This window comes from Pecten maximus, chromosome 6 (assembly GCF_902652985.1).
Source record: "Pecten maximus chromosome 6, xPecMax1.1, whole genome shotgun sequence".
NCBI classification, from domain to species: domain Eukaryota; kingdom Metazoa; phylum Mollusca; class Bivalvia; order Pectinida; family Pectinidae; genus Pecten; species Pecten maximus.
The window spans coordinates 25354488-25367767 of record NC_047020.1 but is presented as its reverse complement, the minus strand read 5'-3'; the positions used below and the strand labels follow the sequence as shown (position 1 = coordinate 25367767).

The following is a 13280-nucleotide window of genomic DNA, read 5'->3' as shown; positions in this document are numbered from 1 at the left end:
AAGATTAGCAATTTAATACGTTGTCAAGTCTAATTATATGATTTTGCATAACAGTATACCAACGGAGTAATGGAGATGAGTATGCGAGTATGAAAATCTAAATTGCAGACTTTAATACGAATTCATCCTTCTCCTTTCAAACTGTTCAGCTCTAGACTTTTCGGACATAACCTCTAGAATCGCATCATTGCGCAAGTATAAAAATAATGATGATATTTCCATAAATAATAACTACAAAGTCACTATGAATTCGGCGATATCAGAGAGAGTATGACACAGGTCATACAACCAGTTCTTTGTGCAGTAAATCCTATTAAAATGGAATTTTCAAGTTACCTCTGATACAGCTGTGCTGTTTGTTGCAGTTGTATTCGGCATTTACCCATCTATTACTAAATCCATTCTGAAAGCTACTATATTCAGTGGTGTGGCTTTTGCAGAACCCTGACACATACATTTTGCTGATCTCGATACCGTAAACAAAAATTACTTCTTTGTGATCCTGGGATCTACTTATAAATACGATTGTGATCCTGGGATCTATTCATAAATACGATACTATTAATTTCTCTGACTTATCTCATCATCGAAAAGCTAATAGCGTATTTTTAAAGAAATATATATCTCTTACGGTCACAGTAAGTATATCCGTCGCCGAAATAGCCCGGTCTGCAGACACATTTGAATTTCTCACAGACTGCATATTTAGCACACTCATGGCCTCCGCATATACCGAGTGCTGTTGTCATCATATTCATTAAAAAATAATATATTAACAAATTCAGCAAAATATTTGAAGTGATTTGTCCTATGAATGGGAATATACAAATATATTCGACTAAATTATTCCACAAAGAAGTCCATAATGTGAAGGTTTGAATTTAACCAATCGGAAATACAAGTCAGGACAGATATTGCCATGTCCGCGAACGAGATTTTTTTTCTTTTTTTTTCGCTTCAATTTAAAATTTCGGATTTAAAGGAGACTTTCCAAATATAGATTAATATTTCACATTTCTTTTTATTTCAATGTCATATTAAGCTTCGCCATCTTATGGTCTGATTGGCTGAAACATATTGAGATATATCACTTTTGCTTTGCTTGATGGAACATATGAATTGACGAGAGGAATGTATTTTCTCTCACTTTGAATATTGGAAGTCAATATTGCCCACAATTGGTTTTCATGAAGAGGCATGCTTTTGGTAAAACATTTAAAACATTGCCTGATTTCGATCTTGGCTGTACAGGTGTGTTCATTACTACTACTATTCCTGTTTCCTACTTCAAAATAATGACCAGCATTTACTTGTTTCCGATTGGTTGAACATTTATTGTCAGGATTTGGTCATTTGGTAAAAAAAAACTACAAGTATTCTGGCAAAACAAGCAATAACACTGCATCCTGGGCTCTGATAAGTAAACATTTCGGAACGATTTACTTCAATTTAGTATACAATGTCATTTGTGTAGCCTTTGTACAAATCCTTTATTTTAACACTATAAGAACAATAAAATCAGCAGTTCTATTGTTATTATTAATTTGTCAATATAACACTTAGAGCGACACCATCAGCGCTATTGTTCTCACTGTGTGTGCGTTAATATTAAGTTAAGACATATACATATGTTTTTAATTCTACAAATAATGCTCACGTTCGCACTTTAAGTAACCATTTCCGTGATACCCGGTGTGACAAACACATACTCCATTGGTACATTGGGCGTGTTCCGTACATACACCTCCTCCACAAAAAGCTATTAAACAAATCATATTATTATGCAAGTATGATTCAATAAGTTGTTTAAAAAAAAAAAAAAAAAAATCGATATCACCATAATTCTTTTACGATCGTAGTTACTACAAACATCAAAATTGTGTATATAAAATCTGTAAGCCTTGACCAACTATTATAACCTTAATATGTGAATGCTAAGTTTATTAAGAATATAAACATCATAGTGTTTGATAATTGTCATGTGAAATGCTTACGTTTGCAAGAATTGTAACCATCCCCGAAATGTCCAGCCTCGCATATACATTGAAAATTGATACATTTGGCGTGGGTAGCACACTTCTGGCCATTGCAAATACCGTAAGCTGAAGTAGAGAATCAACATGAATCAGGCATTAAAATAAAAAAAATGAAAGGCAGAAATTGATTTACTTATTTGACACACAAAGAAAATGGTTAGTTTTCGCCATTCAAAGTATGATTTCGTATTAGATATTTTTTTTCGAAACTTTGGTTTATAAAACATATATTGATGTTACTTTCAAAGGTGTATCCAATTGATTAAATGATCTTGATATGGGTGAAAGATTTGATATTTCCTTTACTTTCCTCGGTTTTAAAAAGACCACGGTTTTCGCTGAAGTGCTGAATATTAAATTAAACAATTATAATTCAATATCTTTGCCGACTTACGTTCACATTTCCAGGAACCGAATCCATGGTAATTTTCCTGACACACACATTTACCGTTATTACATTCCGCAAAAGCAACACAAAGACTCCCATTACATGTTTCTATAAAACAATGCAATATTAACAAATTAAAGTTTCAAGAAAGTCAAAACAATGCGAAGGTGTTTCTTAATGTGTTGATGAATTCTTAACCCTTCATGATACATATTAATATCTACTAAAAAAAGAGCATGATTGTCTACGATTTAATTTAATATGGTGATCTTTCAACTCTTCCTTAATGACCTTAATTAGATCTTCTTTAGAAACTGATATCTTTCCCAAACAATGGAAAAAAGCATTAGTAATGCCTATATTCAAAAAGGGGGATAAACAGGAAGTTTCAAATTATAGACCTATTTCACTATTAAGCACTGTTGGTAAAGTTTTTGAAAGATTGGTAGTGAAATATTTGCATAACTATTTATTAGATCATTCATTAATATATAAATATCAGTCTGGTTTCCAGCCAGGTCATTCGACAGTACATCAAATTATTGAATTATATCACACTTTATGCGAAAATTTAGAAAAAAAACGTCCTTCATGTATAGTTTTTTGTGATATTTCAAAGGCGTTCGACCGTGTATGGCACAGGGGATTGGAAGTTAAACTAGCAAATTATGGCATTTCCGGAAAATTGTTAGCGTGGTTCAAAAATTATATTAGTGATAGACAACAACAAGTCTTTGTGGGAAATACGAAGTCTTTGGTTAAATCTACCAATGCCGGAGTTCCTCAAGGATTTGTATTAGGCCCTCTTTTATTCATTCTATATATTAATGACATAGCTGATAACCTGGAAAGTCTTTGTAAATTATTCGCAGATGATACCTCCTTATTATACTCTGATACATCTCCTCAAACTATTGAAAGAAAAATAAATAACGATTTAGATAAAATTAAACACTGGGCTAGTAAGTGGTTAGTAAATTTCAACCCTTCTAAAACAGAGGCATTACTTGTTTCCAACTTTGAACTTGAATATGCAATTGAAATTAAGTTTAATAATGTAAATGTAGACTTTGTAGAAAATCATAAGCACCTTGGAGTAGTATTAAGTGAAAATTGTAAATGGAGTATACATATAGAAAATATTTGTAAAAATGTGTCAAAACAGGTAAGTGTTTTACGAAAACTGAAGTATTTGTTAAATAGACGAACTTTAGACAAAATTTACAGAGCATATATTCTTCCTTTACTAGAATATTGTTGTGAAGTTTGGGACGGATGTACCCTCGGTGACGCAGACAATCTAGAAAAACTACAGTTAGAGTCTATCCGTATTATAACAGGTTTACCATCTTATGCAAGTAGGGTTTCATTATATTCAGAAAGTGGACTCGAACCACTAGTAAATAGAAGAAAGAACAGAAAACTACAACTTTTTTTCAAAATTCAAGCTAACCTCACGCCGAATTATCTTTCAGCTTTACTACATTATATGTACCTCCTTTAGTGTCACAAAATGTAGAATATAACCTCCGTAATGCAAACCATTACTCCTTACCTAACTTCAGACTTCAACTTTCTAATAGTTCTTTTTTCCCCTCTACTATTCGACTTTGGAATAATTTAGACCCTGGCATAAGACAGAGTAGGTCAGCCCCGGCTTTTAAAAACTCTCTTCGTAAGCTTAATGACATAAATATCCCCTCTTATTATTTTTTTGGTGACAGAAAATCTAATATTTTGCATGCTAGATTAAGAACTAATTCAAGTACTCTAAACGACGACTTATTTCATGCTAACTTAATTGATTTTCAAATTTGTCATTGTTGACATTCTATTGAAAATGCATTTCACTTCTTTTTTATTTGCAACAAGTACATAGATCAGATAATAAAGTGGTACCGTGAGTAAAATGATTTCATCCCACTGGACCTGCAGCTTATTCTACATGGCAGTCATGAATTATCCAAAGCAGACAACGAAAAACTATTTCTGCACACTCAGAAATATATTCACGATACAAATAGATTTTGATTTTACATTTGTACTTTCTCTACCACCTACCTCTCTCTATCACTCCATTCGTGCAAGTCTCCCCATTTTTTTTTTTTTTTCAACATATCTCTCTTCAGTACTTAATATATTTGATATATTGTGTTTTTGAGAAAAGGAAAAAGAAAAAAATCATATATATATATGTAAATTGTTTAACCCCTTTAACTCTATCAAAGTCTGCGTCTTTTATCTTTCTCGACTCATATGGCACTTGGGAAACGGAAATATCAGAAGGAAAGGAAAGACCAAAGCGAAAGAAAACCGTGGCAGGGGATATGATGAACATTGATAAGCCGAAAGTTACGAGTAGTGGATTGTGTACTTGTGCCATCTGGGTCGAGAAAAATCATTCACGCAGTCTTAAAAAAAATTAAAAAAAAAAAAAAGATGTTTCAATTACTAGTGGAAATGTCTAAATTATTTCATAAAAGAATTAAAATGAAGGAGATTGTCACATTCTTTTCACATACTTGCACCTTCTTACACCCCATCCTTACCCTTCCCTTATCCACACTTCCATACTAAATAATTATTTTATTGTTAATGTCATCTTGTATATTTTGTATGTGTTATATAATATTGTATGGAAAGGGCTTGATATAAGTTGGAAAACTTGTGCCCAATCCTATTGTATATATTTGATACAATAAAATATGTTTAAACTAAATGAGAAATAAAAATCCACACACTTTGGTCCGTCCACCAAGGAGGTCGAAAAAGGTGAAAAATGCGGCTGTTTACATTAACTGAACGTCCCTTCTAACAAAAGCTCAATAATGTATGCATCAAACAATGTGGGGAAATATATTGCGTGTATATATACACTCTCTGACTACGATTCATATTCTCATAAATCTGTACCTAAGACGGACTAAACGGAAAAATAAATAAATAGATAAATAAATAAGCTTTTACGTATATGATAATATGATATCATTATCTCACCTTGACACTTCACGATGCCGTCTCCTAGGTAACCTGGCTTACATTGGCAAACGTAGTTTGAACACTGGGCGTTTTCTGCGCAAGCTTTACCACCACATAGACTTATCTCTGAAACAAGAAATAATAATAACATATTTTTGTAATCGGTCTGTCCTTCAGCTTTGAGCTATAGAGTAAGGAAATTTACAGTTTTTTTTCCAAATTGTGCGTTATCGTTACAAGATGTAGATGTTAAACCCTCTTAATCTTGAAATGTAGTCAATTTAAACCGATATTCTTTGCAAAGATAACATACATACAACCATTGCCACATTTCATAAGGTATCATAAGCCAATAGTACACTTGAAAAACGAGTATTTAAATGGACTTGGAAAATGGATTATAACGATTTCTGTATGAATACCTTCACAATTTATATACGGGTTACCATGGTAACCAGGTTGACATTGGCATCCTGAATCTGTACATTCTGCATATTTTGCGCATTTCCTCCCGTTGCATAACTCTACGAACATACATAGTTATATTATAATGCATATAAATTGTTTTAGTATTTACTGAAAGAAGGTATAATATAATCATGAAGCTTTTTTTTAATTTTTAAAAATATTGCTAAAATTGGGAAACATGTTTTATCTAATAAAACATTGTAGATAAAATCTTCTGTTTCAAGACATAGATATGGCCAGTATATATATGACGCTCTTCCAAATGCACTTTCAACAGTCCAACAGATGTTTTATTAAATTCTCGCCTTTCGTAGCATTGCTATAAATGTATAATCACTTACAATTTCATTACGAAAGCCACTTTAAAAGAGTTATGAGAGACTGTAAACACTACTAAAATGAAATACATAAAATTAAATGTATTTAACCGACACAGCTGCATCACTTACATACCATCACTTTACTCATTATCATCCATAGTTCATCATTTACATTTTTTATCATATTCAAGCCATCATCAGTTACACGTTATCACATATACACATTATTGCGTACAATTCATCATTAATTCAGGATTGAACTGCTTTCATTTTGAAGTTATGGACCCATAACTTCCAAATGAAAGCAGTTCAATGCTTATATTTACATTTGACAACGAATTTGAAAGAATATATCCAGGAATTTTACTCTGATAATGAATCACGGCCTCCGCTAGGGATCGAACCCGGGACCTCTGGCTTACTAGTCTTAAGCTCAATCGATAGAGCTAAAGAGAAGATCTCCCTAGCCGAGCGGTATATTGCGGCTAGTATTTACCAGGGTTACATGAATGAACAAATTATTATCGTCAAAGACGGAACAGCCTTTTCAACAGCCATATTTCGTTATCGCCGACGTGACAATTATGACGTCACTATAATAATGACGTCATAATAAAGATTTGGAAGTTATGGACTCATAACTTCCAGGTGAGCTTGGTAAAGTTATATAGTGGGGCTGCTGTGTAAATGTAAATATCACATTATAACATACACACATTATCGCATACAATTCATCTTGACACATCACAAGCACGCATTATCAGATACATCCTCATTTACACACTACCCCACACAGTAACATAATTCACAATTAAATTCTGTCCATCATTTACACACGATACTATCCAGTTCACCATTTACACATTGTCGCATATAGTTCATCATCTATATGGTATCAAAAATTCATCACTTACATACCATCACTTCCATTTTATCGTTCACCGATTTTCATCTACATTTTTTATCATTTATTCATTAATACACACAGTACTTTACACATGAAAACGTTATCATTCAATGTAGCTGGGAACGTCTATGTGACATTTGAGAAGAGGTTTACAAACAACAATGATATTCCTAATGCTATATGATAAACTTACTTTCACAGTAGATGTATCCGTTACCTACGTAACCCTGGGGACACACACAGTGATAACTGGTACACTCGGCGTTCCGGGCACAGTGTTTCCCTCCACAAACACCTAGTCCTGTAAAAACAGAATTCATTTCATTCCTACTTTACTGGAATCTCATCTTTACCCATACTATTCATTGTGTGGCTTCAAGTTCTATTCTTTTAATCGTAGAAAAATGCCAATGAGGACGAAAATGTTCACACCTTTTGTTTTGCAATTTAGCTTTTGCAATGAGGCATTTAGAGTATTAGCAGGTATCAACAAATGAATATAGAAGACACTCACCATTGATAATTTAGTCATCAATTTAGTAAGTTTTATTGATATGCCTTGAAATACAGTAGTCGGCCTGTAGCTGTTGGGGAATAAGCTCAATTTGACCAAATAGGTATATCTGTACATCTCACAACAATTCAATCATCTTTTAAGAAGTTACTTTCTTCTAATCATTCAAAAATCAGAATAATCTAAGAAGATACCTCGCTTCTTAATGTATAATCCATATTGGTTGTATGTAAATATGTTCAAGTTTGTTTACCTGTTTTATGTAAGGAGAGGACTTATATAGGCTCTGCCTGATGTCCAATCCTATATTGATATTAACAACAGTCAATAAAAATATGTTGAAATTGAAATACAGTAGTCCTAGTTTGTCCATTTTCGCGAAAAGCTTTTTTTGACAGAGATCATTAGATGAAGAGTATTGTTATTAATAATTACATAATCCCATGTAGTCAACCAAATGAGTAGTTAAATCATGTAGTTATGATGTATACAAAATGGTCGAAAGCAGGTCTGTAAGAGTACTTGTTAAGACTTGACAGCTTCAATGCGCACGATCTCCTCATGTGAAATCAAAAACATATATGCTATAAATTTATCTTGGACAATAAAGATACAGTCATTCATTATACATGTATATGTAATGGCATTTATTTAAAATAACTTAAAACACGTTCAGCCATTACACAAAATCGGAAGCTTACAACACGCTACTACATGTAAATACCTATAGTAATCAGTATTTTCTTTTTCGTTCTTTTTTCAACTTGTTTAATCAATTATCCTTTAAAAACATATAAATTGATATAACAATGAAAAATCGCGTTGGTGATTATATTTTGTTTTTGGTCATTGCATTCCTACTGTATATATGATGATATACATAGTATTATTCTATACTGGTTTTTTGGGGTCAAATTACTTGAATCGATCACAAACAGTTAACAAAAAGTAGGTCATATGTTGGAAATGGAGTATAGAGTTGGTCATAACCATTGTGGTAGAATAATCCAAGCCCTCCGGACCTACCATACCTACTAGTGTGTACACCCGATTATATATACAGACATATGTTACCGCGTCCAATAATAAGACTTTCAATACATTTGCATAATCTGTCCGACTACAAAGGGAGGCTACTCGCAGCACCATCTAAACCGAACAAGTATTGTTTACTATGGTATCTTATTCGAAAAATAATTGTCTTTTTAAATAGTTATTTAGAAATAGTCATTGAGATGTAGAATGTAAGTCCATAATTATCGATTATTTATGATATAATTAACACAGACACGCGGCGTGACCCCTCTCTATATATACCCAATATACCCATATGTACGTATTGTGTGTCCGTGGTTGGTAAGCAATTCATTATTGCAACAACAACACATTTGTATGTCATTTGCTTTATAGGGACATGTTACTAACTTTTGAACTTACGACAAAAATATCATTTTGATAAATTCAACAATAATGTTGACTATAATAACATTGTTGTTAGTAGCTTTATCTTATATGCATTATCAATGCTCATCTTGTCCATTCCATAGCTTTCAATCTCTTTATTCAGCAACCACCTGCGATCATGTACTGTGGTATATCATCATAATGAATTTTGATATCACTTTATGAAGTGAAAACACATATTCATTGGAATGATATGTATTTTACAACAATTGCAAAAAAAAAAAAAAAGAGGTATATCAACTTATATTCACTGTGATGGTGTCACGTTATTATTTTAGCGACATTATCATTATAAATCTGTCGTCTCTACAACAATTAGGTGAAATAATCATTTGAGGATATCACTAATTCGTGCTGTCACTTATTTAGTTTATTTATTGGTATCATGCACCTAATGTTTGAACAGAAATTGAGCCCATGACACGCTTTATAAAATGCTATACATGATTTGTTACGGTATCACCCTAATGCAAAAACGTAATCGTAGAAAAAATGTAAATGAGCATGAAATTTTCACTGTTTGTTTGGAAATTGCATATATTGAATATGAAGAGATTATTATGGCACGGGAAGGATGTCATTATTTTTGCCTAGGCAGAAATCGATTTTCTGCCTAAGCAAAATTCTATTTCTGCCTAGGCAGAAATGTTTTTGCCTAAGCAATATTCGATTTTGCCTAGGCAATATTTTGTTTTTGCCAAAAATATTTAATTATGACATCCTTCCCGCGCCATAGATTATGTCGCCAGTTTGGCATCCAGGATATCAGCATAGTATACGTTCACAATCGGATATCTAGAATATTAGCAGTTTTTAATGAATTGACTTTGCACAATATGGACAATTGTTGTTTTAGTAATGAATTTAGTGAGTCTTACTACTATTAATTGTTTTTGCATTTTAGCGAAAAGCTTCCCAGTTGTGCCCTTATTTTGACACAGAACATAGATACAACTTTTTGTTATCGATAATTTTAAAATTCCAAAAATTTCATCAAAATGAGTAGTTTGAAATATGTACAAAACTAAGTCTAACCATCTTTAATGCGCACGATCTCCCTATGTGAATTCGAAAACATATGTCTGATGAATGAAAAATACTGTTATTCATTAGAATTTTATATGAACATGAATTAACTTGTATTCATTTCTTCTTTTTCAACTCTTGTCTGATGCTTTCTTTTTGGTATATGTACGATCAATTATCCTTCAAATATCTAACTAATTGGACAATAAAATATTATTTTGATGATTAGTTTTTTCTTTGTCATTACATACCTACTACGTACATGATACTCCTTTTATATACCTAGTTTCTTGTGGTTGATTTTGGACCGAACTAGGCTAATTGAAAGGATAGCAAAAGCATAGGTCATATGTTGGGATTGGAGTATAGAGTTGATCATGAACCATTGCGGCATAATAATCCAATCCCTCCGGACCTACATACCTGGTAATGTCTACACCCCTATATATATACACATATATCTTACTTCGTCCAATAATAAAACTTTAAATACATTTGCATATTCTATTCGGCTACAAAGGGAGGCTACTTTGGTCAATATCACAGCTAACAATGCTACCTTAATATCTGAAAAATAGACTGTTTATCCATGTTGATCGGATGTTTACATTGGATTCAAAGTAAGCCATATCTAACTTAAATAGCAGTTATCACATTGGTATTAACGCTATTGAATCACAATGCTCAAAAATCAGGTAGAGCATGCTCTAGTGTTACTCCAACACTGTTAGAGGTTTTACACGGCGAGATACTTTTGACAGGCGGTCGGCAAAATAATATTCGATAGTCAGGGGCTTGACATAGTCCTATAATATAAGACTTCAAAGGTTCACATCGTGATTTTTTACGTTTCTTATCGGATATTTATAAATAACAAAAATGTACATGGTATCGTACTGTATGTATAATACAGTAGGGAATATGTCCCTGACTAAAGTGTGCCTGTGATTGGAAATACATATGTATATGTCTAGTTACCAAATATGAAGAACACATATAAATTGTTATTTCATTTGTTTTATAAATAGAAATACATGTCACCATCTTTATGAATATGATTTGATTTACGTCAAAAATATCATTTTTATAAATTAAACAAAACGTGAGCGACAGTGGGACAGGTGACCCAATCGCTGTTCATGTCCGAACGGGGAATCGAACCTCAGTCGCCTGTGTGAAAGGCAAGTAGGTAACCACTGTGCCACCAACTTTACTTAGTGTAAAAGTAGACAGTATGAGGTCACCTTACTAGCTCAGACTAGCGGAAACTTCCCTTTAGGCAAGTGGCAGGATGTTTGACTTGAGAGCAAAAGGTCGCTATTCGAAGCTCGGCACGGGCAGGATATTTCTCCAATGACTCTGTATCGGTCCAAAAACCTACGTATAATCTCATATCAAGAAATAACACAACTCCGAAATAAATTGCAAGGGCTCGACCACGCCGAGTGCTAGTTCGTTTATTACCCACAAACGTGTCCAATACTCTTATACATCAACATACATGTACACCACTCTCTGAATTTAACCACCAAAATCTAAGAAAATATTAAACCCATGAAATAAAATTCCTCCTTCTCCCCTTGTTCCTGACAATACACTGCAAGAATTCAAAATACATACTCGTAAAAAAAAATACGTAACACTAGCACAGGTGTTCAGCCTTCAACGTGGTCTCGCTGAATGAACAATGCACGTGCGCTACCTGCACACCTGATTTCTTACTCGGGAACTTTCGGCACTTTCCGCAACCCGACACAGATACGCCACCCAGCGGCCCTCTCCATAATAGGAGAAAACAATTTCATTCTAATTCATTGCATTCAAGCGAAAGAAATTGTATTTTTCATTACTCCTTTTACATAAGAATATCAGCAATTCACTATGGCGATGTTGCGTTATCGTTTGAACATCACCATTATGATTTGGTTATCACTATAACGGTTAGGTGAAATCAGTTAGCCATTTAGTGATATCAGTACCAATCACGTAATGTTAAAAAGTAACTGAGTCAACGAAAAGTTTAATTAATTGCTGAAAATTATTCTATTATGGCGACATCATCAATTAATTTTGAAATGATGTTGATATCACTATAATTAATAGATATAATGAATTGGTGATATCACCAAATCGTTTAAATAATACAACTGGAATAGAATGAAAAGTAAAACGACACCCATATAATAGTGTTAAGTATAATTTACGTTAAAAAAATCTTAAAATGTGTTATATGTCTTTCGGTAAAGAATCTTTTAAAAGCACATAGACATTGAATTAGTGATGTCTACTGTCACCTATCCCTTCCTCTAACAAATCCAGAAGTACACAAAAGATACCCCTCAATTTTAGCCCCATTTTGTTCACATAATCAACAATATGAACAATTTTAAACTTCGAAAAACAAGCACGCTGTGTATATTGCATGCTAAAGCACAATCTAATTAAAATCTAGATGGTCATTCTCACTACGTTATGCAACGTAGTGAGAATGACCAATCTAGATTTTAATTAGATTGGTAAAGCAATGCCTGTCCCCTACCGCCACCCGCAACAAATAGTAACAGTGACCATGACCTTGACCCCAAAACCCTGAAACTCGAACTTGACCCATACTGAAGTTACATACCAACATTTACCAACATACATTGAAATATGGCTGAGAAAAGTGAGGAAATCTGAGTGGAAGTGGACGGACTGACAGACAGATGGACGGACGGCGGGGAGGAAACCTATAGCACCCCAACCCCGATTTCACCGGTAGGGGACTGAAAATTCTAACATATCACCTATAACTGAATCGCAGATATCCCAAATCTCCAATCACAAAGAAAGTAATTGTTAACAGATATCAATACTTAGCCTTTACACTGATGCAAAGTTGCATGAACACCAACACTCCGCTACCATTGAATCGTTTTTAACAGACTATCATTATGTTTTTATAATTTCTTGTAAATAAAACATAATAAAATCAAACTAAATAAGTGCATGGATTATTATCATGTAAGAAATATTATACGACCCAGGTGTAAAATGTGTGTTTTTATATGTTCTCGTTTCTATTACATAAAAGTAAATAGACCGACACTTAATTACCATTGTGTTACTGACTGCGATGTACTTTCTTTAATTTCGTAATTAATTATGTTTTTATTTAATATAGCAAAAAACAGGTCAT

The 13280-nt window shown here is 33.2% G+C and overlaps 1 protein-coding gene across 1 annotated transcript in view; it reads right to left on the bottom strand.

The window, feature by feature from the left end:
• LOC117330112 (zonadhesin-like) overlaps nt 1–13280 on the bottom strand; it is a 99141-nt gene that overhangs the window by 7242 nt on the left and 78619 nt on the right. The window contains exons 34-40 of the mRNA XM_033888330.1: nt 7292–7399; nt 5826–5927; nt 5422–5529; nt 2431–2532; nt 1995–2102; nt 1658–1759; nt 632–739 (exon numbers count right to left, since the gene is read on the bottom strand). Coding sequence (XP_033744221.1) covers nt 632–739; nt 1658–1759; nt 1995–2102; nt 2431–2532; nt 5422–5529; nt 5826–5927; nt 7292–7399 — 738 coding nt within the window. The remainder of the gene's footprint in view (nt 1–631; nt 740–1657; nt 1760–1994; nt 2103–2430; nt 2533–5421; nt 5530–5825; nt 5928–7291; nt 7400–13280) is intronic.